We start from the raw sequence: 26,010 nt of genomic DNA on the forward strand, positions 1-26,010 counted from the left end.
AGAGAATAGCAAGGAGAGACAAGAAGGCCTTCTTAAATGAACATTGCAAAGAAATCGAAGAAAACAATAGAATGGGAAAGACTAGAGATCTCTTCAAGAAAATCGGAGATCTCAAGGGAACGTTTTGTGCAAAGACGGGCATGATAAAGGACAAAGAAGGCAGGGACCTAACAGAAGCAGATGAGATTAAGAAGAGGTGGAAAGAATACACAGACCTATACAGGAAAGATCTTAATGTCCCTGATAGCCATGATAGTGCGGTCACTGAACTTGCGCCAGACATCCTCGAGAGTGAAGTCAAGTGGGCCTTAGGAAGCATTACTAACAACAAAGATAGCAGAGATGACAGTATTCCAGCCGAGCTATTTAAAATCCTAAAAGATGATGCTGTTAAAGTGCTGCACTCAATATGCCAACAAATTTGGAACACTCAACAGTGGCCACAAGACTGGAAAAGGTCCATTTACATTCCAATGCCAAAGAAGGGCAATGCCAAAGACTGTTCAAACTACCAACCTTTCTCTGTGAAAGGTTGTCACAGAGAAGAAGGCCAGGATCTCTTCTTGATCATCCCAGAGTGCAGGACACGGAATAATGGGCTCAAGTTACAGGAAGCCAGATTCCGACTGAACATCAGGAAAAACTTCCTGAGTGTCAGAGCAATACGGCAATGGAACCAATTACCTGGGGAGGTGGTGGGCTCTCCCACACTGGAGGCCTTCAAGACGAGGCTGGACAGCCATTTGTCAGGGATGCTCTGACTTGGATTCCTGCATTGAGCAGGGGGTTGGACTCGATGGCCTTGCAGGCCCCTTCCAACCCTACTATTCTATGATTCTATGATTCTATGATTCTACCATACAACTGTGCTCATTTCACATGCCAGCAAGGAGATGCTCGAAATCCTACAAGCTAGGCTTCAGCACTATGTGAACCGAGAACGACCGGAAGTACAAGCTGGGTTCCAAAGAGACAGAGGAACTAGAGATCAAATCGCCAACATTCGCTGGATCATGGAGAAAGCAAGAGAATTCCAGAAAAACGTCTATTTCTGCTTCATTGACTACGCTAAAGCCTTTGATTGTGTGGATCACAACAAACTGTGGCAAATTCTTAAAGAGATGGGAGTACCAGACCACCTTACCTGTCTCCTGAGAAACCTGTACGAGGGTCAAGAAGCAACAGTAAGAACCAGACATGGAACAACTGATTGGTTCAAAATTGGGAAAGGAGTACAAGGCTGTATATTGTTGCCCTGTTTATTTAACTTATATGTAGAGTACATCATGAGAAATGCCGGGTTGGATGAATCACAGGTCAGAATTAAGATTGCTGGGAGAATTATCAACAACCTCAGATACGCAGACGATACCACCCTAATGGCAGAAAGCGAAGAGGATCTCAAGAGCCTCTTGTTGAGGGTGAAAGTGGAGAGTGCAAAAGCTGGTTTGAAACTCAACATTAAAAAAACGAAGATCATGGCATCTGGCCCCATCACTTCCTGGCATATAGAAGGGGAAGAAATGGAAGCAGTGACAGACTGTATTTTCTGGGGCTCCAAGATCACTGCAGACGGTGACTGTCGCCATGAAATTAAAAGACGCTTGCTCCATGGGAGGAAAGCTATGGCAAACCTAGACAGCATAGTAAGAAGCAGAGACATCACCTTGTCGACAAAGGTCCGTCTAATCAAAGCTATGGTTTTCCCAGTAGCAACGTATGGCTGTGAGAGCTAGACTATAAGGAAGGCTGAGTGCCGAAGAATCAATGCTTTCAAACTGTGGTGCTGGAGAAGACTCTTACGAGTCCCTTGGACTGCAAGGAGGTCAAATCAGTCAATCCTAAAGGAAATCAACCCTGACTGCTCATTGGAAGGACAGATAATGAAGCTGAAGCTCAAATATTTTGGCCACCTAATGCGAAGAGAAAACTCCCTGGAAAAGACCCTGATGCTGGGAATGATTGAAGGCAAAAGGAGAAGGGGACAGCAGAGGATGGGATGGCTAGATAGCATCACCAATGCAATGAATATGGACTGGAGCACACTCCGGGAGACAGCGGAGGACAAGAAGGCCTGGCGTGCTATGGTCCATGGGGTCACGAAGAGTCGGACACGACCGAACGACTGAACAACAACAACAAAGCCATTCTGCATTCCTACAGCACTTTCTGGGGCTGTTTCATGATGGCTAGCTACATTTTCTTCTTTATCTACAGTCAGAAGATATTCTCAGTGGCTTATTATGCAATCTGTCCACGGCTGCATTCAGCTACATTTGACTGGTTGGTTCCCCTTTTACATGTAGGCAGGCTAGAAAAAGCCATCCAGAATAACACCACATACCGCTTGAACGTACAGATTTTAACAAGATAGGGTTGGATTCAGATTGTTTAGTTCCACTTAGGTCCCACTGAAATCAATGGGACAGGTTAGTCATGTCTTAACTCAAGTCTCATTGAAATCAACTGGATGTAAGTGCAACTATCTTAATCTGGATCCAACCCATAATCACTCTGGTTTCCAATACTTTTTTTTTTTTAAATTTAGGGGACTCCGCTGAATGGATGAGGCTCACTTTACAGTCATTCAACAAGTGTTCATATCTGCAGACAGGAAGGAATTTTCTCCCTGATTTGGCGCAGTAACCCTAGAAGTTTGGATGGGGGCAAGGAGAGTCGGCAGTTCCTGTCATCATGCATCCTGGTTTATATGCTTGCTTGAGTTATCTGCTATAGTTTGAAGTATTTTTGTTAGCTCATGCTCTCTGTCAGTGGCAGTTTGCGATCCCTGTTCTATGATTTCATCTGTGAGGGCTGATACATTAGGATTCTTTGCCTGGGGGCGAGAAAGACTGGACTTTGTTGTCTGATCCTTTCTGGCACTAGGATCCAACCCAAGCTCAGAAAACGCAGTTTGATGTGATCGTGTTTAATTTCCAAACTCCTTTGAACTCAGAGAAACACCAACACTCAACTAAGCAGTGCCACCAACTGGCAACGAGTAGGAAAAACAGGAACGGTTCAACAAAGGGCGGATTTCCAGGGCAACTTCAGGCCACACTGCATGAGACAGTGCAAGTACTGGGGCTCACCAATCATTATTCTGCCAGTGGAGGCTGGTGGCTCCGATGTCAGTGGGACATCAAATCCCTCTGGGTTTCAGTCAGAACTCTAAAGGAACTATCCAACCTTGGACATCTCCTTTAGAGTTCTGATTGAAACCTGGTGCAGATTCACCACCCCACTGACATTACCAGCCTCCACTGTATTCTGCTTGTAAGTGCAGTAACCAGTGGAGACTGGTGGCCCTGATGTCAGTGGGGTGGTGAATCTTCTCCAGGTTTCAGTGAGAACTCTAAAGGAGCTATACAAGGTGCTTCTGCCCCACTGGCATCGGAGCTACCAGCCTCCACTGTATTCTGCTTGTAATTTCTGGAAGCATCCTATCTTCACTTGGGCCCTTATTATTAGCAAGGCTCTGGATAAGCTTTCTACTTTCATCCTCTAAAACTGAAGGCAATGACAGTAAATTCTTAATATAAAATAGCAGCTTTTTATTTAGTATTTGTGGAGATCAAAAATACGCCCTTCAATTAATTGGGGACACCTTTTTTAATAGATAAAAAGGGATTTACCCAATGCATCAATCGGTTGATCAAGTAAACATTGGAAGATAAAAATTACGCAGGATTCAGGGTGAAACCATGGATTTTGCCTTAAGCTCTTGTCTTTAAGGCAGGGGTGGGCATCTTGTGGCCCTTCAGATGTTTTGCCTTGCAACTCCCATCTGCTCTAGCCAGCATGGCCAGTGGTGAGGGATCATGGGAGTTGTAGGCCAAAACGTTTGGAGTGCCTCAGGTTGCCCACCCCTGCTAAACCCTGGCTGTTGATTATCCTATGCATATTGAGGGTGTGATGACACATTTTGCAGGAGAGAGGCTTTGGGGAGGAGGAGGAGGGTACTAGGGCTGGGTGTATCCAATCTCGTCTGATCTCGGAAGCTAAGCAGGGTCAGCCCTGGTTAGTACTTGGATGGGAGACCGCCTGGGAATCAGGCTTCCTGCACTGAGCAGGGGGTTGGACTCGATGGTCTTGTAGACCCCTTCCAACCCTATGATTCTATGAGTCTGTATCATCAATGCTGAATGCAGGGGGACCCCAGAAGTGGAGGAATGCTGGAAGTGAGGGTACTTAACCACTTTAACATCAGTCAGTTCTCTGCAAAGGTTCCTCCACAGTCCTCCCCCACCCCCAGCTGTGCTAACTTCCAGTTTCAGAACTTGGCTGGTGGGGAGAATTTGCAGAACAGGACTGCTGATTGGAAGAAGGCTTATGCACCCTACTCTCATCCACTGATTCTCCTCTGAAAGTGCCTCTCCAGCCATGCATTTGCATTATAACGAAAACACGATTGGGAACTCCACTCTGGCCTTAGTGCAGGAATTTATTCTACACCTGAAGTTTGTACATACCAGTATGCTACATACACTTAATTATATACTCTATTGAACAATAACAGTGAACAAAAAATACTGAACAAAAAAAACTTAGCTTACACGTAAGTTTTTTTCAGAATCTGACTAATGCCAACAATTATGCTTCTTTTATAATAATAAAAATGAGGATGGCTGCATTTTTGTATTAAAATACACCAGTTGCAATTCTCAAATCACTTACAGCTGCTACATAGAAGTTATTACTTTTTTTTATAGTACAGTTTTAACTCAAAACCTACAGCCATGTGGCACGTCAAAGACTAATTTATTGTGTCAGGAGCTTTTATAGTCAAACGCTCTGGCTATGATGAAAGAGATGAACAAGCTGAACAAGTATGCAAAATGACGACTATATGCAAATATAATGTATCCCAATTGCCAAATCTGGATGCTCCCAAGCTCTGCTGTACCATTTTGCCATTAACTGTGGCCTCCAGGGAATCCACAAGCTCAGCAGTGACCCCAATGAGGTTGTGATAGTCTGCCTGGATTTTGTTGAACCGCTTGAGGTAGGTCATGGTTTTGCGTTCAGACTCCACCAGCTGCTGATGAAGCTGCTGCAACATTTCTGTGGAAGTGAAGGAAAGTTATCAGTTGCACTGATGCAACATGGACAACGTATCTCTGTATTCTCCATTTCACTCTGACTACTACAATCCTGATTTTTCTGCAATGCAAATTACAAAAGAAATGAGTTTTTAAGAAAGGGCTTTGTCATTTTAGCTGGTGATCCAACGTGGTGATGAAAGAACATGAGGGGGCACTTACTCAATTTTGCAACACCCAATTGTCAGGCAGTACCATCACCATCATAGTAGACACAAGCCAGGAGAAAGAGAACATTCTCTATTACCTTTAGACTACATCACCACCCTATCGCTGCAACAAAATATGGAGATCGGACAGAGGGTGTCTCCCTCTAAAACAGACTTTGACAACTTGATAGTTTTGCTAGAACATTCCGTCTCAAAGCCCAGTGAATGTTGCTTGGAATTGTTACGATGGCACTCATAAACAGAACCGAGTATTTACTGGGGAACATTCAAAGAAAAACTTCACAGGAATCAGCTTTTACCACAGAGCATTAAAACAGAACCGGCACTTCCATTTCCCAAATGGCATCATTTTATGAAGTGACACATTCAAACTCCTCCAATATGATACAGCACCATTTTTAAAAGATACATCAGAAGCCATGTATAGTTACAGGAATCACCATCCCAACACAGAGCAGTGACATGACCTTGCCCCTCCTTATAGACCCATTTACAGACACCCAATAATTCCATCCTTCACCATGGGGCAACCTAGAGAATTCTGCCTAGTACCTATTTTGCTTTGCTGACTTTTCAGCACCAGAAAAAGAGCTTTTTATTCTCCCAGGCCCTTAAAAAAAATTAACTGCTGCATCTTTAATATTTAAGGATATGTTTAATCTGCATTTAAAAAATTATCCTTTTCCATGTCTTTGCTGCTTTGAGATTTATCCCTCCTTTTAAAATTATTTTAAAATATTGTTGTTTCTGCTTTTGAATTCTTTTTTTAATGTGTATTTTATTGTTGGTTTTATTGTATTTGCTTTTATTATGTATTTGCTTGAGAGCTTCAGCTACAGGGCGACTCATAACTTCAACAAATAAATACATTTAGGGTACAAAAAGACATGCATAAGCTGATTCATGAAAGTACACTCATTGCATTTGATTCAGATGTACAAATCCTCTATATAGGTTCAGGCATAGGGAAAATCAGCTCTGCCTGTTTACAGCAGAAGCCAGCAGTGCACAGTATTGAGGGCTTAGCACCTGTGCAGGGTTGGCACCAGGGGACATCACACAGATCAGCTTTCCTCAACCTGGCACCTTCCAGATGTGTTGGAGTGCAACTCCTATAATCCCCAGCCAGTATGGCTGGGAATTCTGGAAGTTGTAGTCAACACGTGACAGGTGGGGAAAGCTGATACAGATGTTCTGGGACAGGGTTTCAGGCATAAGAAGCAGCATGGGAGACAGGGACAGCTGAGGGTGGCAGAATTGGAGGAGCAAAGGTTACATTCAGGGAAAATAGCCCTAAAACTCCAAATCTATTGAAGAAATGCCAAGTGAAACAAAAAAAAAACGCATTTTTTTGCACTCCCACCTCTGCTATTTTCATTTCATCAGCTTGAGCAGACCAGAAAAATTATGCAAGTTTCCAAGGACATTGCAGTCAATTTTTCCCCCCGTTGAAAAGCATTTTGTTTTGATTTTGTCCCGAAACAAAATAAGCTGTGCAACCACAGCCATCAGATGCCTACCAAGTATTTTGTCCTATACCACTGAGCAACAGCGTTTTTCCAGGCTTCCCAAGTTGTGGCAAAGATCAGAAAAAACAGATATCTTTTTGTATTTCAGTCTTCTTAAAACTACTGACAAAACTAAATGATGCTTTTTAAATAACAAACACTGAGGAAAATTTTCCATGGAAAATTTTCCAGGATTCCATAGTCATGCTCCCAGCAGTTATTAGAAGGGGAAAGTTGCATGCATGCATCAATATTTAGAAGCCCCTTTAAAAGACATTGAAAGGCTTGGTTAGGTGCAGCTGTGTATAAATATACAAGAATGTAAGGATTTCCTTGCTGGTTTAGACCAAGAGTCCATCACCTAGTCCAGCATTCCTTTTCTAACACTGGTCAACCAGATGCCTCTAAAAAGCCCAAAAGAAGGGCACAATGGTGATGTCCTGCTCCTGTTGTTGGTGCTCGGAGGTATACTACCTTTGTACCACATTTTGCTGTGGTGCCTTATAGCTGCTGATAGAGCTACCCTACTAACATCTGTCTGATCTTTTGTTTTTAAGCCATCTAAGCTACTGACCATCACCACTTCTTGAGGTAGTGGATTTCTATCAGAATTTGTCCATCTGGTCTGGCCGGCCACGGCTGGAGCTGGCGTTCTGGACTAAGGGGACTTTTAGCCTGAATCTGCAGGGCAGTTCACATACTCTTATTCTTACTAACCCTGAAATAACTTCTGTTTCAGAAGTGTGAGCTTTGCACAGGAGTATTACTCCAGGATGTGGCTGTGACACAATCAACAATGCACCCTGTTGGGAAAAGGAAAGGAGCAACCACCTCTGCGCTCATGGCGAAGTGCGAGCAAAGTGAACAGGTAACAGATGAACCAAGAGCAGCCTGGCAAGGCAGATCTAAATGTTGCCTTCCATAAACAAGTGTGAGTTATGCACGCCTGACATGCTGAAGCCCTCGGAGGTTGCTGGACATGAAGGAACACGATGCTCAAGGGCATCTATTGAGGTCACTCTGTTTCATTAACCTGCAAAATCCGCTGACTCCTCACCAGCTAGGAAGTGCTTCATTCAGGGTGCCTCTAAAAAGTGAGCTGGCTGGAAATTGTGTTCACTTTACACTTTCCCTGTAGAGCTTTTTATTTGGCTGCCAGACTGCAGGGCTGCAGAAACACTGGCACTGCGCAAGCAAAGTCCCAGGTGTTACAGACATTCTAGGTATTAACTGAAAACGTTGGGAAAGAGTCTCTGCTGTCCTTTGTATCTTATTACAAACACACAGACAGCAGCATTCACAAGAAGTGCCTCACCTTTAAAATACCAGCTGAGATTACGTTTGCTGAGGTGACAGGAATTGCAGGTGCAGAGGGTGGGGTGGTAGTTACAGTGGGAAACCAGCAGGAGGGAGGGATGAGCATACAAACATCGGAAGCTGCCTTATACAGAGTCAGACCTGTATAAGGTCTGGCCCAGTACTGTCAATACTGACTGGAAGCAGCTCTCCAGGGTTTCAGGCAGGATGCTTTCCTAGCCCTACTTGGAGATGCTGGGGATTGAACCTGGGACCATCAGCGTGGAAGGCAGGTGCTCCACCACTGAGCCACAGCTCTCCCTTAACCTCTCAGGCACCTGCTGATTTTCCCCTGAAACTGGCCACCAGGTGGCTGGATTCTGGTTCTGGAACCTAGCTGGAGAAGGAATGTAGATGCCATTTGCAAGAGAGAGTCAGCGAGCAGGGTACTTGCCTCCCTGGTAAGTATCCCCAGTACACCAACCCTGTATTCCATACTATCTCAGCAAAAACTTCAATAGACCAGAAAAATTGAGAGACTTTCCAAGGACACTTCCGTCAATTTTCCCACCATCAAAAAGGTTTTCACTTTTTTCTGACAACACAAACCGTAAAACTGCAGCCACTAAATACCTACCCAGTGTTTTGTTTGGCACTGCTAAGCAAAGCATTTTTTTCTGGGTTTCTCCAAATCTTGGCAATGATCAGGAGAACTTACTCTGCCCCGTCTCCCCAATGATGTGGGGCATTTACAGGGAGAATTACTGGACAAGAAAATGTTTTAAACATTCCTTTTCATTGTCCAACTCCCCCCTGCAAATATCCTCCCCCACTCCCCATATTAGCTTCACAGGGAAGACACTGAGTTTGAAACTCCTTGATTTCCTCTTAACCTGTAGTTTCTTTCCTAAATGCACCCTTGAGCCACATGCAGATGTGATTAAGGCAGGATGACAAATCATGGAAGAGAACTCCGAAGTACATTTGTCCCAATGTAGGCTTTACCTCTGTGATCAGTTTTTAAGCCTCATGTGTGAAAAATGCCCAGAGCTTAAAAATAATGGCCCTTGTAACTTCCTTGATTTACTCCTCTTTTTGGCTCCAGGAAGCAGAACCCAAATATATTACAGACATTCTGATGCCATAAGTGAATATATCTGTCATCTCCAGAACATCTACATATTTACCTTGGCTGCACTGAGTGTTCTCCTTCTGCCGTGTGAGAGAATGCAAGCTAAGGAAAATGGGCATTACATTGACAACGGAATGATGCCTCTGAAGAAAACCTACTGAATCTCATTATTATTCACCATTGCTATAGAGCTTTCCACAGAAAAACAATGCTGTGGAGATACAGATGAAGAACCAAGACTGAGCAAGAGTGTGACTTGTTCAAGAACCTGCAATAAGGTTTTTCTCCTTCTCTCATACAATATTAGAATCCAACCGGGTCATCCCATGTCGAATGGTGGGAACTTCAGGACAAATAAAAAGAAGGATGTCTTCACACAGCGCATAGTTAAACTATGGAATTTGCAGCCAAAAGAGGTAGAGATGGCCACCAACTTGGACATTTTATATGGGGATTAGACAAATCCAAGCAGAAGAAGGCTATCAATGGCTACTAGTGCTGATGGCTATATGCTACTTCCAGGATCAGAGGCAACTGGCTCCCCAATACCAGCTGCTGGGGAACATGGGCAGGAGAGTAGTCTTGCTCACATGGCCTTCTTTTGGGCTTCCCCAGGCACCAGGTTGGCAACTGTGGAACAGAATGCTGGACCAGCTAGGACTCTGGTCTGATCCAGCACCCCTCCTCCTACGTTTTTGGGTTCTACGTCAATTCCTTCATGCACTTTCTGCTTCTAGTATGAAGTGAAAGATGCTGTACCACCCCCTACCTCAAACTCAAAATATCTTCAGCTTCTTCTGAAGAGTCTCCCCAGTGAATCTCTCCTGCAATTCCTCTTGGGGTTTGGTGTGGTTTGTTTATAAATAACTTCTCAGGCATAAGAGGTGGTGGGGATGTCCACATAAGAGACACTGCATGGAAGCCAGCATTTGCTTAACCAACTAGGGACATGGGAAGCTATCAGTCCATCTAGCCTCGTATTGTCTATTCTGACTGGGAACAGCTCACCAGGCTCTCCAGAACAGAGAGGTCTTTCCCACCCCTCCTATCTGATCCTTTTAATTAGATATGCCAGAGATTGAAACTGGGAACCTGCATGCAGAGCATATGCTCTGCTGTTAGGCTATGGTATCTACATCTGAGGGCAATAGCTTTCATACAAAAAAGCCCCCAGAAAGGGAGGAGTAATTGGGACAAAACAGAGAATACAGTGGGAAGGGCACAAGCTATTACATCTGAGAACTGAGGCAAGACACAGCTAGCACAGACCTATCCTAACTTGTACCTTTTGTTGCAGGAAAGAAAAACCCGGGCAAATATTAGAACATACGAGGCAGCCTTACACTGCTTTACTGATGGCTCCATCTAGCCAGCACTGTCTGCTCTGTTGGGTAGCAGTTCTCTATGGTCTCAGTTTGAGATGTCTTTGGCTGCCCTGCTAGTTGAATTCTTTTTACAAGGAGATGCCTGGGACTCAAACCTGCACCTTTGGCATGCCAAGCATTCGCTCCACTGCCATGCTTTAACCCTGTCCTAACGATGCAGCAGACTCTGCAGACTAATATGCAGATGGATACCCTTGGTTATTCCTAACTACGCAAACAAGCCTTGAGGCTGGGGAAATATCTCATAAAATCCTACCAGACAATGATCGGGATCTCAGCTACCAAGAGCAGGTTCACACAGGGACAGCTGTCTTGGGCAAAAACCACCTGGTTCTAAACCATGGCAATCTCGTATAAACAAGCATATACGTATGTGTCAAACATTTAGAAGGATATATCTTAATTGCCTTTTTTCCTTTGGCGCACGAAAGAGGAGGAAGACACAGACCAGTGTAACTCCAGAAGTTTTAATTCAACTGTGCCATTTAAGTCATCAGTGCAGGTGGAACTGCACAATTCACCTCAATGCCTCTTCTTTAATGCCTAGCTGCCCCTTCTTCTGTTCAGACTGAGGGTAGAAGCACACAATTTATAGCAGAGAGGCTTTAGGTGGGAGGAAGACACTTAACCTTTTCTTTACCCACTGGCTTCCCACTGGAACTACCCCCTAGCAGCTCTCCCCACACCCCAAGCCTGGGTTCCAGACCCATATTTATGACAGAAACATCAATATTTCCATTGCAGATATGCACCTGCAGCCTGGGCAGGAGGTAAAGTGGCTGCTAGGAAGAAGCAGCAGGACGAAAATAACCGGGTAGGGGAAGGATTATAGACTCACAGAATCACAGGATTGGAAGGGAGTCCATCGGGTCCATCGAGTCCAACCCCCTGCTCAGTGCAGGAAGCCTGATTCCCAGGCGGTCTCCCATCCAAGTACTAACCAGGGCTGACCCTGCTTAGCTTCCGAGATCAGACGAGATTGGATACACCCAGCCCTAGTACCCTCCTCCTCCTCCCCAAAGCCTCTCTCCTGCAAAATGTGTCATCACACCCTCAATATGCATAGGATAATCAACAGCCAGGGTTTAGCAGGGGTGGGCAACCTGAGGCACTCCAAACGTTTTGGCCTACAACTCCCATGATCCCTCACCACTGGCCATGCTGGCTAGAGCAGATGGGAGTTGCAAGGCAAAACATCTGAAGGGCCACAAGATGCCCACCCCTGCCTTAAAGACAAGAGCTTAAGGCAAAATCCATGGTTCCACCCTGAATCCTGCCTAATTTTTATCTTCCAATGTTTACTTGATCAACCGATTGAAGCATTGGGTAAATCCCTTTTTATCTATTAAAAAAGGTGTCCCCAATTAATTGAAGAGTATATTTGTGAAGTGTGTTAATTATTTTTAAAACAAGTGCTTACAAAAAATGCAGGTAGCAGGCATCATCCTAGAAGAGGCATTCCTCCTATCTTGCCCTAGACCGAATACCCTTTCCCTGCTGCACAGTATGTACTCATCAGCTAAAAACTAAGGATTGTCTTGTTCATATGCAAATGTATATTGATCCAGCTACACAATGTCTTTAATTGGGTGCGAGCCCTATTAATATGACTTCCTGAAAGGGGTTAATTCACAATGACAACAATCTAATTATATTTAGAGCATTTTGCAAAGGATACATATAATGTCAGAAGTCTTGGGGCATTACTTGCTTTTAGAGTTGCAGACAGGAATTCTTCCAGCCTGGTTTTTAGATCAGACTCCCAAGAATCCTAGAAAAGAAACACACACAAATCCAAACTGCTTTCTAAAGATGTTGTTTACTACATACAATACATGTCTCACATTGCAATTTTTACACACCAATAAGCAAGTCAGAGGAACACAGAACTTAAAATGTGCTCCCTGGTAATATATATATAGAGCATCAGATGATTGAGGGTATGCAGAGGAAACCACTGGTTGTTCTGCTGGAGAGATTGCAGAATGTGGACTGGGCATCAAAGCTGGAGGAGTGCAATTTTCTAGACACACAGTGCACTGTAAAGTTATCCTGTGCAAGCACCATGGGAGCTGCACAAGAGCACAGTAGTGCTTGCAAAGGAAAACACCACGCTGGATCGTTTCCTCACGAGCAAGTCACAATTTTTAAAGGTCTTAGTAACATCTAGGTTTCGAACTGTGGTGCTGGAGAAGACACTTTTGCGTCCCCTGGACTGCAAGGAGGTCAAATCAGTCCATCCTAAAGGAAATCAACCCTGACTGCTCATTGGAAGGACAGATACTGAAGCTGAAGCTCAAATATTGTGGCCACCTAATGCGAAGAGAAAACTCTCTGGAAAAGACCCTGATGCTGGGAAAGACTGAAGGCAAAAGGAGAAGGGGACGGCAGAGGATGAGATGGCTAGATAGCATCACCGATGCAATGAATATGAACTTGAGCACACTCCGGGAGAAAGCGGAGGACAGGAAGGCCTGGCGTGCTATGGTCCATGGGGTCACGAAGAGTCGGACATGACTAAACGACTGAACAACAACAACATCTAGGTTGGACGACGTAATATGCTTTACATTGGGCTGCCTTTGAAAAGTACTCAGAAACATTAACTGGTCCAGATTGAAGCCACCAGAGTTTTGACTGGCACAAAGTATACAAAGCATATCCCTCCAGAACTATAACATATGTATTGGTTACCAGTTTGCTTCCAAGAGCAATTCAGTATGCTAATTTTAACCTGTAAGGCCTTAAATGATCTGAGATCAGGGTATCTTAACAGCCATCTCCACTCACGTGTACCCAGCCAAACACCTAGATCAACATGAAAGGTCCTACTCTCTGTTCCCACACAGTCCAAGATGCAGCAAAAATAGGCCTTTTCATTCACAGCACCAGTTGTGGAATGCCCTTCAGAGTGGCCGGTATGGCCCCATCACTGCTGGCCTTCTGAAAAGAGGTGTTGAAAAGAGGTGTTTCTTCCATACAGGATTCAACAGGAGGCCTTTCATTTGTTAATTGTCTTGGGATCTTTTTTTTAGAAGACAGAAAGGTGGAATATAAATGTTTTTGTTCATTAAATAAATAAGATTACAAAGGCCCATGTTCCACAATTTTGGGTGAAGACAACAATATATAAACCTTATTGGGCTAAACATTATTCTGCATCTAACAGAAAAGTGACTATCCATCATTCTTGAACAAATCTAGTACATACCTGGAAAAGTTCTTTGAAGGATGGGTGAATCATAGGGTTGGGAACAAAAGGCAAGGCATAAAATGGAAGGAATTCTGTAGTCTGGCTCAGGGCTGCCCCTTTGGTCTCCAGGTAAGTTTTAAAACATGAAATCCTTTCATCCAAAGCTGCTTTGTTCTTAGAAAAGGAAGAAACACAAATCAGCTATTTGGAAAGCAACCTTACAGTTTACACAGAATGTGATTGGCAGCTGTCAAAAGGCGGCAATTTACTGTGGTCTCACTAGCTTGATGTATTAATGCAGGATTCCCAAATTAATTTTTCCTCAAACTCCACAACACAGGTTTAGGTTCTATATGAGCCACCTCTTTCCACAAGGAACTGCTCAGAAAGCATGCAGGGAGCCAGAGATGGAACCCACAGGGGGGCCAGGATGGCAGAAATGGAAGAAGCCAGGCAGCTCTGGGATGACAAATTGTTAGAATACACATTTGCCCTATTACTCTCTTGTCTTGCACACGAAAACGTCTTTAGGCACTGAAAGCATTCATATTCAGACTACACAAGTGGAGCACAGTGGCTAAGTGGCCATGAACCAAGGAGACCCCTGTTCAAATCTTATTGCTGCCAACAGGTGGCCTTAGACAAGCCGCTCTCTCAGCCTCAGGCCCCCCACTTGCAAAATATGGGGATAATAATACTAATCTATTTTACAGGATTGTTGGAAGGACCTCTGAGATAATACATGTGAAGCACATGAACATTCTAAAGCACTATGTAAGTGCTAATTATTATTAAAGGCACTTATTAATTATGCTTTCTTGTTTCCTGCATTTCACTTGGATGCAAAAAGAAGATGACTGAGTTTCTACTCTGACATTTTTCTGGTCTCAGAAACATGCAACACAGCAATCATCAAACAAAAAAGGGGAGGATTTTTTTATTCTTTCAGCTCTATTGGGAACACTGGAGATACAGAACATTCTTTGTTCTGCAGCTTTTGCGAGAGTTACTTTAAAGATACCTGCATTTTTGACCAGACGTGACTGGCCAATAGCACAATAACACTTGCCCAGCAGTTCTAATTGAGCAGGGACCCAAACTAGGAGAAAGCAAAGGGCCACACAGCAGGACTCTCTATTTCTAGATGGCATCAATTCTCACCTATTAAATACTGCAGGCAGCCTGCAGGTGATCTTATTGTGCCATTTAAAAGGACTCTTCACAGCCGCTGAACTATTTTGGTCCTTTATTACTAAGACAAACGGCTGTAATTTTGTGTGTGTGAGAGATGTTGCTCCAGTTTCATAAGTATTATTAAAGTTTATGTTGCTTCCTTTCAAGTGAATCCCAAACATTTTATAAAAGTCACACATCTGTGGCTCACCATTGATGAGACACAAGCAGTGTTCCTTAGATGCTCTCTCTTCTGTGCAGGCATACTTATGCCTGGAGGGCAGGAAGGAGTAGGAACTAACCTGGAAACCCAGGCACCCAAAGGTGTTTTGTACTTGCATAAAGAGCAGCAGGATCTAAAATGTTTGGGACCCAGTGCAATCCTATGCATGCTTATTCAGAAGAAGTAAGTCCCACTGTGTTCAATGGGGCTTATTCCCTAGTGTGTTTAGGGTTGCACTGTAAGGCCTGGTCACTGATGCAATAAATACTTGATCTGGAGGATCAGGAACAAGCACCAATGAGCCTCATGCATTTCCCTTTCTCTATGCATAAGGGGGGATTAGAAACTTTCTCTTCTGGTTGTTGTTCAGTCGTTCAGTCGTGTCCGACTCTTCGTGACCCCATGGACCATAGCACGCCAGGCCTTCCTGTCCTCCGCTCTCTCCGGGAGCGTGCTCAAGTTCATTTTCATTGCATCGGTGATGCTATCTAGCCATCTCATCCTCTGCCATCCCCTTCTCCTTTTGCCTTCAGTCTTTCCCAGCATCAGGGTCTTTTCCAGGGAGTTTCCTCTTCGCATTAGGTGGCCAAAATATTTGAGCTTCAGCTTCAGTATCTGTCCTTCCAATGAGCACTCAGGGTTGATTTCCTTTAGGATTGACTGATTTGACCTCCTTGCAGTCCAAGGGACTCATAAGAGTCTTCTCCAGCACCACACTTCAAAAGCATCAATTCTTCAGCGCTCAGCCTTCCTTATAGTCCAGCTCTCACAGCCATACATTACTACTGGGAAAACCATAGCTTTGATTAGACGGACCTTTGTCGGCAAGGTGATGTCTCTGCTTCTTACTACGCTGCCTAGGTTTGCCATAGCTTTCCTCCCAAGGAGCAAGCGTATTTTAATTTCATGGCTACAGTCACCGTCTGCGGTGATCTTGCAGCCCAAGAAAGTAAAATCTGTCACTGCTTCCATTTCTTTCCCTTCTATATGCCAGGAAACGATGGGGCCAGATGCCATGATCTTAGTTCTTTTAATGTTGAGTTTCAAACCAGCTTTTGCACTCTCCTCTTTCACCCTCAACAAGAGGCTCTTGAGATCCTCTTCGCTTTCTGCCATTAGGGTGGTATCGTCTGCATATCGGAGGTTGTTGATATTTCTCCCGGCAATCTTAATTCCGACCTCTGATTCATCCAACCCGGCGTTTCTCATGATGAACTCTGCATATAAGTTAAATAAGCAGGGTGACAATATGTAGCCTTGTCGTACTCCTTTCCCAATTTTGAACCAATCGGTTGTTCCGTGTCTGGTTTTTACTGTTGCTTCTTGACCCTCATACAGGTTTCTCAGGAGAGAGGTAAGGTGGTCTGGTACTCCCATCACTTTCAGAATTTGCCACAGTTTGTTGTGATCCACACAATCAAAGGCTTTAGTGTAGTCAATGAAGCAGAAATAGACGTTTTTCTGGAATTCTCTTGCTTTCTCCATGATCCAGCGAATGTTGGCAATTTGATCTCTAGTTCCTCTGCCTCTTCGAAACCCAGCTTGTACTTCCAGTAGTTCTCGGTTCGCATACTGCTGAAGCCTAGCTTGTAGGATTTTGAGCATCACCTTGCTGGCATGTGAAATGAGCGCAATTGTGCGGTAGTTTGAACACTCTTTGGCGTTGCTCTTCTTTGGAATTGGAATGTAAACTGACCTTTTCCAGTCTTGCGGCCACTGTTGAGTGTTCCAAATTTGTTGGCATAGCAGCAAATCATAGTTTGCCATTAGTGTCTGAATGCAACAAACTATGGTTTGCTCAGACCATACTTTGCCCACAAACCCAAGTGATGCAGTTTGTTGAATTCAGATGCTTGCTTATTTATTTATTTATTTATTCATTTTATTTCTATACCGCCCAATAGCCCGAGCTCTCTGGGCAGTTCACAAAAATTAATGGCCAACTATGGTTTGCTGCAAATCAGAACCAAAGTTTCCAATCGCCTCCCCACACACACAGACCAAGGAGAGGATGGAGCACATGAGCTCAAGCCTGCCTCCAAACAACAGCTTGGAGGAGTGTCTGAATTCAACCTATATCTGAGTGGAACCACATGATGGAATCCACCCCCCACCCCCGAAATAGCGCTTAGCACAGAGAAAGCTAACATGTCAGTGAGAAAGCAAAGCTAATTCCCCATAGGGAGGGATTTTTATTCTATCTTTTGTATAAAGAAGGACTCAGTCATATGATATAGACTGGGACTCAGGTTGACCACCTCAATAAGAACCCAGCCGAAGCCACAAGCCTGATCTAAAAGCTAACTGGAAAAGGGGTTGAATCTAATAAACGGTACACAGACATGGGGACTCAACTGCTGACTAATTCACAGCCTCCTCCACTCACTTGACTAGACAGCCAAAAAGCCTGCAAGGCCAAACTTAGAGAAAAGCAAACATACAGGCTTTCCCACTGTGTGCTTTAAGAGGAAGATGGCAAAATGGATGTGAAGGTAGAACTCCAGCTTCTGGGCAACAGCCTCATTGTCTCGGATTGAGGAGGGAATATGCTCCTCCCAGAGTTCAAAGAAGACGTCCTGGTCTCCATCAGTAAAGGACGTTAGCAGATCCTTTCAAAGAAAAGGGGGGAAAAAGGAGTAGTTATGTATTTGACAACTCACTCCCTTCGGTACTATAGCTGAAATACCTTATCTGTACACGTTCCAAAAGTCCCTTTCTAATCTCTTTCTGGAACCAATCTGCTCATTAGAAGGAAGACTGATCAAGAGCACCTAATTAAGGACACCATTCCTGTACCAAGTCTGAACAATATAGGCACTTGGAGAAGCATTCATGGCAGCAGTTCAACAGCAATTCTTGCTGTTACTTAGTTTTAAGGCTCAGGGTAGGTTACTATATAACATAATGTTTTAAAACATTTGCATTCAGAAAACACAAGAGACACCCCCTGCCTCCAGCCAACTCATGGTTACCTGCTACCTACCGGGGGGGGGGGGGGGCTCCATACAATATAGCCCATCTCCATAGCTCATGCCATCTTTCACGAATGAGAGGTGGGTAACTGGAGGAAACTCAACCACAACACTTGAACTTACACACACTGGTAATGGATGTGACTGGGGGGGGGGGTGTCAGACAACTTTCTCATTGCCCTCAGTTATCCTCTTCAACTGAGGCTGACAACCAGAGGACTGAGAAGTGGCCAATGTAACACCAATTTTTAAAAATGGATTCAGGAAGAATCCAGGAAATTACAGGCTGGTTAGCTTAATGAATGTTCAGGGTAAATTGGTGGAAAGCATTATTAAAGATAAAATCATCACGCATATAGAAGATCAAGTCTTGCTAAAGAAGAATCAACATGGCATCTGCAAAGGTAAGTCCTGGCTCACTAACCTTTTAGGATTCTTTGAGAGTGTCAGCAAGAATGTGGGTAGCTGTGATCTGGTAGACACTGTGTACTTGGACTTTCAAAAAGCTGTTGACAAAGTCCCTCACCAAACGCTCCTGAACAAACTTAGCAGTCATGGAATAGGAGCATGGGTTCTCTTATGGATTAGTAACTGGTTAAAGAACAGGAAGCAGAAAGCAGGAATAACTGGACAGTTCCCACAATGAAGGAATATTCAAAGTGGGGTTCCCCAATGATCTGAACTGGGACCAGCATTTTTAACTTGTTCCTAAATGACCTGGAGTTAGGGGTGAGGTGGCCAAGTTTGCAGGTAACACCAAATTATTCAGGGTGGTAAAACGAAAAAGGGTTGTGAAGAGTTTCTAAAGGACATCTCCAAACTGGGTGAACAGGCGTTGAAATAGCAAATGTGGTTTAGTGTAAGCAACTGTAAAGTGGTAAAAATATTAGGGTAAAAAATCCTAATTTTGCATATACACTGATTGGGCTTTAGCTGACAGCACCTGACCAGGAAAGAGATCTTGGGGTTGTGGTGAATAAATCAACAAAAATGTTGTCCAGTATGCGGCTGCTGTGAAAAAGGCGAATTCCATGTTAAGGATTATTAGGAAAGGAATTGAAAAGAAAATTGCCAATATCATAATGCCTTTATACAAATCTATGGTGCAACCACAAGACGGGATATTGCAGAGCTGGAAAAGGTGCAAAAAGGGCAACCAAAATAATCCAAGGATCTGGAGCAACTCCCCTACAAGGTTACAACATTTGGAGCTGTTTAGTTTAGAAAAAAGGCAAGTCTGTGGGGACATGATAGAGATATATAAAATTATTCATGGTTTGGAGAAAGTGGATAGAAAAGCATTTTGCTCCCTCTCTCATAATACTACAACCCAGTGGGCTCATACGATGAAGCTAAATGGTGGAAGAGTCAGGTCAGACAAAAGGAAGCAGTTCTTCACACATCACATAGTTAAACTATGGAATTCACCTCCACAAGATGTAGTGATATCCACCAACTTAGACGACTTTAAATGGAAATAAGGCAAATTCATGGAGGATAAGGCTATCAATAACTGGTAATCATGATAGCTCTATACTATCTCCAAGATGGTGCCTCTGAAACCAGTTGATGGACAACACATCCGAGAGAGAGCTATTGCATTCAAGTCCTGCTTGTGGGCTTCCCCATAGATATCTCATTGGAAATGGGATGCTGATTTAGATAGGCCTTTGGTCTGATTCTGCAGGGCTCTTTTTATGTTCCAGCTTTGTAAGGAACTCCACCCTCTACCAAGTGCCAATGTACACCCCCAATGACTAACTTGCCGATTCTTCCACCTCCAAGAAATAGCTTCCTAGCTTTGAGACACTCACATTTCGACACAGTGGCAAACCCTTTTGCAGTAAGAACAGTAGAAATGTCTGTCTGGATTAGATAAGAGGACTATCTAGCCCAGCATCTTGTTTCCAACAGTGACCTGCAAGATGCTTCTGGGAAGCCCACAACCAGGGCATAAAGGAAAGTGCTTTCCCAACTCCCCCACTGTATGCTCTGGAACAAGTGGTATTCAGAGGTATACTGCCTCTGAACATGGAGGATGAGTCATTTAGCTATTATTTTTTTATTAATATTACATTTCTATACCACCCAATAGCCAAAGCTCTGGGCGGTTCACATTATGGATAGTTAATGAGGTGATCTTATCAGTGGGCCCAGGATGGGACAGATGGTGGATGCTGGGCTGATGGTGTAAAGGGGAACAGGTATCAGGTGGACCATGCAACACATCCAATATGGGAAACTGACATAAACAAGCTAGAGCAGTTTCAGATTTAATGGGATATAAATTTAATAAATCAAATCAAAAATTTAGAGTTAAACAGAGTTAAATGCTAAAATCTTCAGGAATTATTACCAATGTAGTTGTCTAGCTGGTGGCTGTTATTTGTGTTTCCAAACCAAACAAATTTGAAATTCTTGCATGCCATTTTCATCTCACAGATGCATGTTAAAAATGATAATAGAGTTGCAAACAAAAGCCCCAACACAGAATTAGAAACATCTTATTTTTCCAACCAACCAAATGTTCATTTCATAAAACAGAAAGATGTTACCTGAATTATTAGAGCCTTGGAGTCCTTCACAGAGCTACCTCCAGTTTTAGGTAATGGCTTTCCTTTTATTTTACATTCCTTTGTAAATGTTTTCACAGTATCTTCAAATTCTGCAAAGTCCAAATACTGCAAACACAAGAAGGCACATGAGAATCTGTAGCGATAATTCCCATTAAATGCATGAGCAAAGGAAGACTACGAAAAGCCAAAACAACAGAGCAAATGTCCATCTTTGGGGCAAAAATGTCAAAAGTTCTGAAAGACTTTTCCCTTTCTTCTTTCACAACTGATCTCCTTCATATTAGCTAATGGGAAAGAAACACAGTACCACAGCAATCCCAGACATCTCTACTCAAACCAAAGTCCCACTGAGTTCAACGGGACTTAGTCTCAGGGAAGAGGATATATGGTGCAGCCTAGGCCTGATCTGTTCACACACTACAGTAATAGGCAACATGTTAATTTATTTATTTATTTATTTATTTATTTCATTTCTATACCGCCCAATAGCCGAAGCTCTCTGGGCGGTTCACAAAAACTAAAACCAAACAACACACAATAAAACAATTTAAAATATATAGAACATTAAAACCACAATATAACAATACAACTACAATAAAACCTAGCAGCAGTGCAGGAGTTTAAAATACAGATTTAAAACAGCAAAGATAAAAATTTAGAAAGCTAAAATGCCTGGGAAAATAAAAAGGTCTTCACCTGGCGCCGAAAAGAGTACAATGTAGGCGCCAGGCGAACCTCACTAGGGAGCTCATTCCAGAGCCGGGGTGCCACAGCAGAAAAAGCCCTCCTCCTAGTAGCCACCCGCCTCACTTCCTTTGGCAGGGGCTCACGGAGAAGGGCCGCTGATGATGATCTTAAGGTCCGGGCAGGCACATATGGGAGGAGGCGATCCTTCAGGTAACCTGGCCCCAAGCCGTTAAGGGCTTTGAATGTTAACACCAGCACTTTGAATCGGGCCCGGAAATGGACTGGCAGCCAGTGCAGCTGGAAAAGTACTGGCATAATATGAGCTTGCAGGCCAGTCCCTGTTAACAATCTTGCTGCCCTATTTTGGACCAGCTGAAGTTTCCGGACCGTTTTCAAAGGCAGCCCCACGTATAACGCATTGCAGTAATCTTCTTAATGACAGAAGAATATAGTACTGAAGAGGAGAATAATTAGATTAAGGTCTTTCAAAATAGGCAGCTGACCTGGAATGGTGTTGGGCAAAAAACAGGGCATGTTTGTGACAAACGGTGACAGATTGGAGGAAACTATGTATCGATCTGCTGTATTTATAGGCCTCCTTTTAGCCATAGCGGGTCCCAAAGTGGCTTATAATAAAAACCAATTAAAACAATTCAAGTATTTAAAATGCAGTCACGCTCCTTCCTAAAATACTGCAAAGCTTTTCTGCAAGCAGATGGTACATATAGAGTGAATATAGAAACAGGCAACCAAGTTGATTGTGGCAGTGTGGACTGTATCCAAGTGGTCATGTGTTCGCAATTCATCTCATGGCTAATGGGAGCAGAACAGATGCGGAACCTCAGGCTCTAAAAGAAGCTTAGAATTAAACAGGACTTTGAAAATTCTGGCTCAGAACAACTGTCGCAATTGCTGGTTTTAAGATTCTACTTAGGGCAATATGAGTTCATTACAACAGTGGAGGTCTTACTGGCAGAGCAGGGAGAGTGGTGCCAGTTAAAACTTGTTTGCATTATCTTAACTTCAAAGCCAGTTTGGTATTTTCCCAAACTAACAAAATTGTGCAACAGAGGTATAACAGTTCTGGATCACTGGGTAGAACGTTAAGCTAATTCCCGCTTCTGAAAGAAACACGCACCTCCTTCACCATTCCAAGCAGATCTGCTTCATAAGCAAGGACATCTCCCATCGTCAGACGTCAAGCAACTCTCAGAGTAAGTGACCTGCAATATAATTAGAACATGAAGGACTGTGTATCTCTGAATAAAAATGTACAGCCTTTTCTTTAACATACATTCAAATCTATTTTTGATTTTGAATAAATACAAATCATCTTGCTTCAGAATTAAATTTTACAAGTTGGACCTGCAAAATGATGTTGCAATGTGAAGTGATTCAGTTCAAGGTTTTAGTCACTCCATTTCACTCCCATTCTCTCCCAGTTTTCCTTAGCAGTTAAGTCAGCATACCATTGAACAAAACATTAGGCGGGGGGGGGGGGTCCTCCTTTAGGGATTTTTTTCTAAATATTTTTTGTACTTCTGCAAACCTTGGGGTTCCCCAAAATGCTGCTACCTCCCTTGTGTGCGTGGCTGGTGCTGTTTGGTCTACATGAGAACTGGTACTCACGAGAATTGAGATCACTATCAGCCTACATGATCATACACACCCCTGAGAATCCATACCACATGGTTAGACTTGTCCCAATCAGTAGGAAGATGCATGCATGCACATGGATACTGTGTACATATCCTCTTAGGCTCAAGTCCCCTCCTAATTAGAATTATAGTCAAGGGGCTTGATGGTGGCTTAATTTGGACCACTGATGTGGGGCAGAAAATATTCCCAGTGCTTTATTTTTTTTGCGGAAAATTTTCTGTTTCATATGTTCATTAGTAAAAATGAATGTATGCCAATTAAAATACAATATTAGGCAAGCTTGACAGTTTCAAAGTTATAATTCAGGCTTTTCAGGTGATTATCCTTAGGAAGTATGTGAGAGAATACATATATGCCACTAAATAGATAAATGTCCCAGAGTGAAATGGAACTACTAAATAGCGACAGCTAAACTGAAGGTGCCCCAACAACCTCAGTGAAAGACAGTTGAAGATGAGTAGTTGTCAGCATATCATGCATATTTCTTTGGGCTGCTAAAATTAATTAGCGTGTCAACAGTTTTCATGAACTTGGGCACACTCCGGGAGAGAGCGGAGGACAGGAAGGCCTGGCATGCTATGGTCCATGGGGTCACGAAGAGTCAGACACGACTTAACGACTGAACAGTACCTTTCTTTTTTCTTAAATTTAAACAATGTCAGGGAAGTACATGATATTCTCTTTACATTTTTACAAATATTCCAGTCAACGTTTCTACATAATACATAATACATAATACTGGCAGAGCCAGTGTGGTGTAGTGGCAAGAGTGTTGGACTGGGAGCTGGGAGATCCAGGTTCTAGTCCCCACTCGGCCATGGAAGCTCACTGGGTGACTTTGGGCCAGTCACAGACTCTCAGCCCAACCCACCTCACAGGGTTGTTGTTGTGAGGATAAAATGGAGAGGAGGAGGAGGATAATGTAAGCTGCCCCTGGGTTCCTTGCAAGAGGAAAAAAGGCGGGGTATAAATAAATAAATAAATAAAACAACACTTAAATCACATTAAGAGTGTAATGCTATAGTCTCTGAGTGTCACAGGGACTATAGGACTACTCAGAAAAATCCTTCCGAGGTCGGACACAGCGCTCTGAAGGGGGAGTCGGAGATCCACCCCCTTCCTCCACCCCCTTGCAGGTGGCATGGAAAGACAACGCTGGCTGCCTTCTGAGGTCAGAAAAGCAACCTCGGAGGAAGAGGAAAGGGGGCATTCTGGTGGGTGGGGAGGGGAGGAGACCAGAGAGGCCAAGATACAAGATATTGTGAGCTTCCTCCAGCCTTCTTCCCTCCCACTCCAAAGCACCCTCACTAGACAAGATGAAAAGCCAGTCAAGCGAAAATCGCCAAAGACAGAGGACAGGGAGATGAAGATCGCCTCTGCAACACCTCCTGCCCTGCCAGGTTCAGCCTGGCATGGAACAGGAATCTTGGAAGCGTCTGAGTTTGGAGGCTTCTAAGCAATGAGGGCACAATCAAAGTGTGCTTTAATTTTATTCCTCAGATATTTCAGGTCAAATGCCTATGGAGTATTGGGACAAAACATTAACATGGGGTACTTTTTTAGCTTTGTTGTTTACTAAATACAAGAAAAATAAGCATGCTAAAGAAGAATTGATGATTTCGAACTGTGGTGCTGGAGAAGACTCTTACGAGTCCCCTGGACCGCAAGGAGGTCAAATCAGTCCATCCTAAAGGAAATCAACCCTGACTGCTCATTGGAAGGACAGATAATGAAGCTGAAGCTCCAATATTTTGGCCACCTAATGCGAAGAGAAAACTCTCTGGAAAAGACCCTGATGCTGGGAAAGACTGAAGGCAAAAGGAGAAGGGGACAGCAGAGGATGAGATGGCTAGATAGCATCACTGATGCAATGAATATGGACTTGAGCACACTCTGGGAGAGAGTGGAGGACAGGAAGGCCTGGCGTGCTATGGTCCATGGGGTCACGAAGAGTCGGACATGACTGAACGACTGAACAACAACAACGAAGAGCAAGGGTGGGCAACTTGTGGCCCTCCAGATGTTTTTGGCCTATGGCTCCCATCAACTCTAGCTAGCATAGCCAATGATTAGGAATGACGGGAGTTGTAGGCCAAACATCTGGAGGTCCACAAGTTGCCCACTCCCATTCTCGGGCATCAGTACATCAGGTGGTTAGTGGAATGACACCTCTTTTACTTTTCCCGCTATGTTGGATAGTTTGGCATGACATCAGACAAACTATGGTTAGCACTTAACTCCAAATTATGATTTGAAACAACGGTTTAAGTGGGTTTGCAAACAATGGTTAGGAGATTAGCACACTAACCACCTTTGCATGATTCAGATGTGATGGCAAATGCTGATTAGCATAAACCCAAACATAGGGAACTGTTGTGCAATCCTGTGATAACTCTTTTCTCCAACACTGTTACCTTTTTGGCGCCAGGCTAAGACCTATCTCTTCTCCCAGGCATGTGGCAGCATATGATGAGTTTTAATCGATCCTGGATTGTCTTATGGTTATCATTGTTTGCTTGAGATTGCTTGCTTGAAGTTGTTTTAGATACATATTCTCTTGTGTATATTGTCTGTTGATGTAAATGTTTTTATGTAAATGGCTTTTAACCTCTGTATGCTATATTTTTAATGTTTTTAATTTTTGTAAACAGCCCAGAGAGCTTTGGCTATTGGGCAGTATAGAAATGTAATAAACAATAATACTAATTCCTGATCCTCCAAATAATTGTTTGGAGGACTGCCTGAACTGAGCCTAAATGCCTCCAGTTTAAATGTCAGCCTGAAGAAGAGAGAAAAGAAAAGAGAAGAAGGAACTCTTCCAATAGCTTGTAATGGTAGTTACTGCTGTGCACAAAGACTGTGAAAAACAGTAGGCACATATACTGGCTTCATGGGCCTTTTTGCATCCAATTTTTTTAGAGCTACAGATCATTC

At 43.5% G+C, this 26,010-nt stretch overlaps 1 protein-coding gene across 6 annotated transcripts in view; it reads right to left on the minus strand.

Annotated features, from left to right (window-relative positions):
• ARMC9 (armadillo repeat containing 9) overlaps positions 1–26,010 on the minus strand; it is a 144,014-nt gene that overhangs the window by 116,809 nt on the left and 1,195 nt on the right. For 5 of the 6 annotated variants that reach the window (XM_084847731.1, XM_084847730.1, XM_084847729.1 and 2 more), the window contains exons 2-8: positions 22,556–22,640; positions 20,710–20,835; positions 17,624–17,791; positions 13,805–13,960; positions 12,272–12,364; positions 9,264–9,288; positions 4,907–5,064 (exon numbers count right to left, since the gene is read on the minus strand). In XM_084847731.1, the coding sequence (XP_084703857.1) occupies positions 4,907–5,064; positions 9,264–9,288; positions 12,272–12,364; positions 13,805–13,960; positions 17,624–17,791; positions 20,710–20,835; positions 22,556–22,606 (777 nt within the window). In that variant the 5' untranslated portion in view covers positions 22,607–22,640. The remainder of the gene's footprint in view (positions 1–4,906; positions 5,065–9,263; positions 9,289–12,271; positions 12,365–13,804; positions 13,961–17,623; positions 17,792–20,709; positions 20,836–22,555; positions 22,641–26,010) is intronic. The other variant, XM_084847733.1, reaches the window with a different exon arrangement.

Source organism: Heloderma suspectum, chromosome 3 (genome assembly GCF_057233095.1).
Source record: "Heloderma suspectum isolate Gila_16-S chromosome 3, 16-S_ref, whole genome shotgun sequence".
Lineage (NCBI taxonomy): Eukaryota > Metazoa > Chordata > Lepidosauria > Squamata > Helodermatidae > Heloderma > Heloderma suspectum.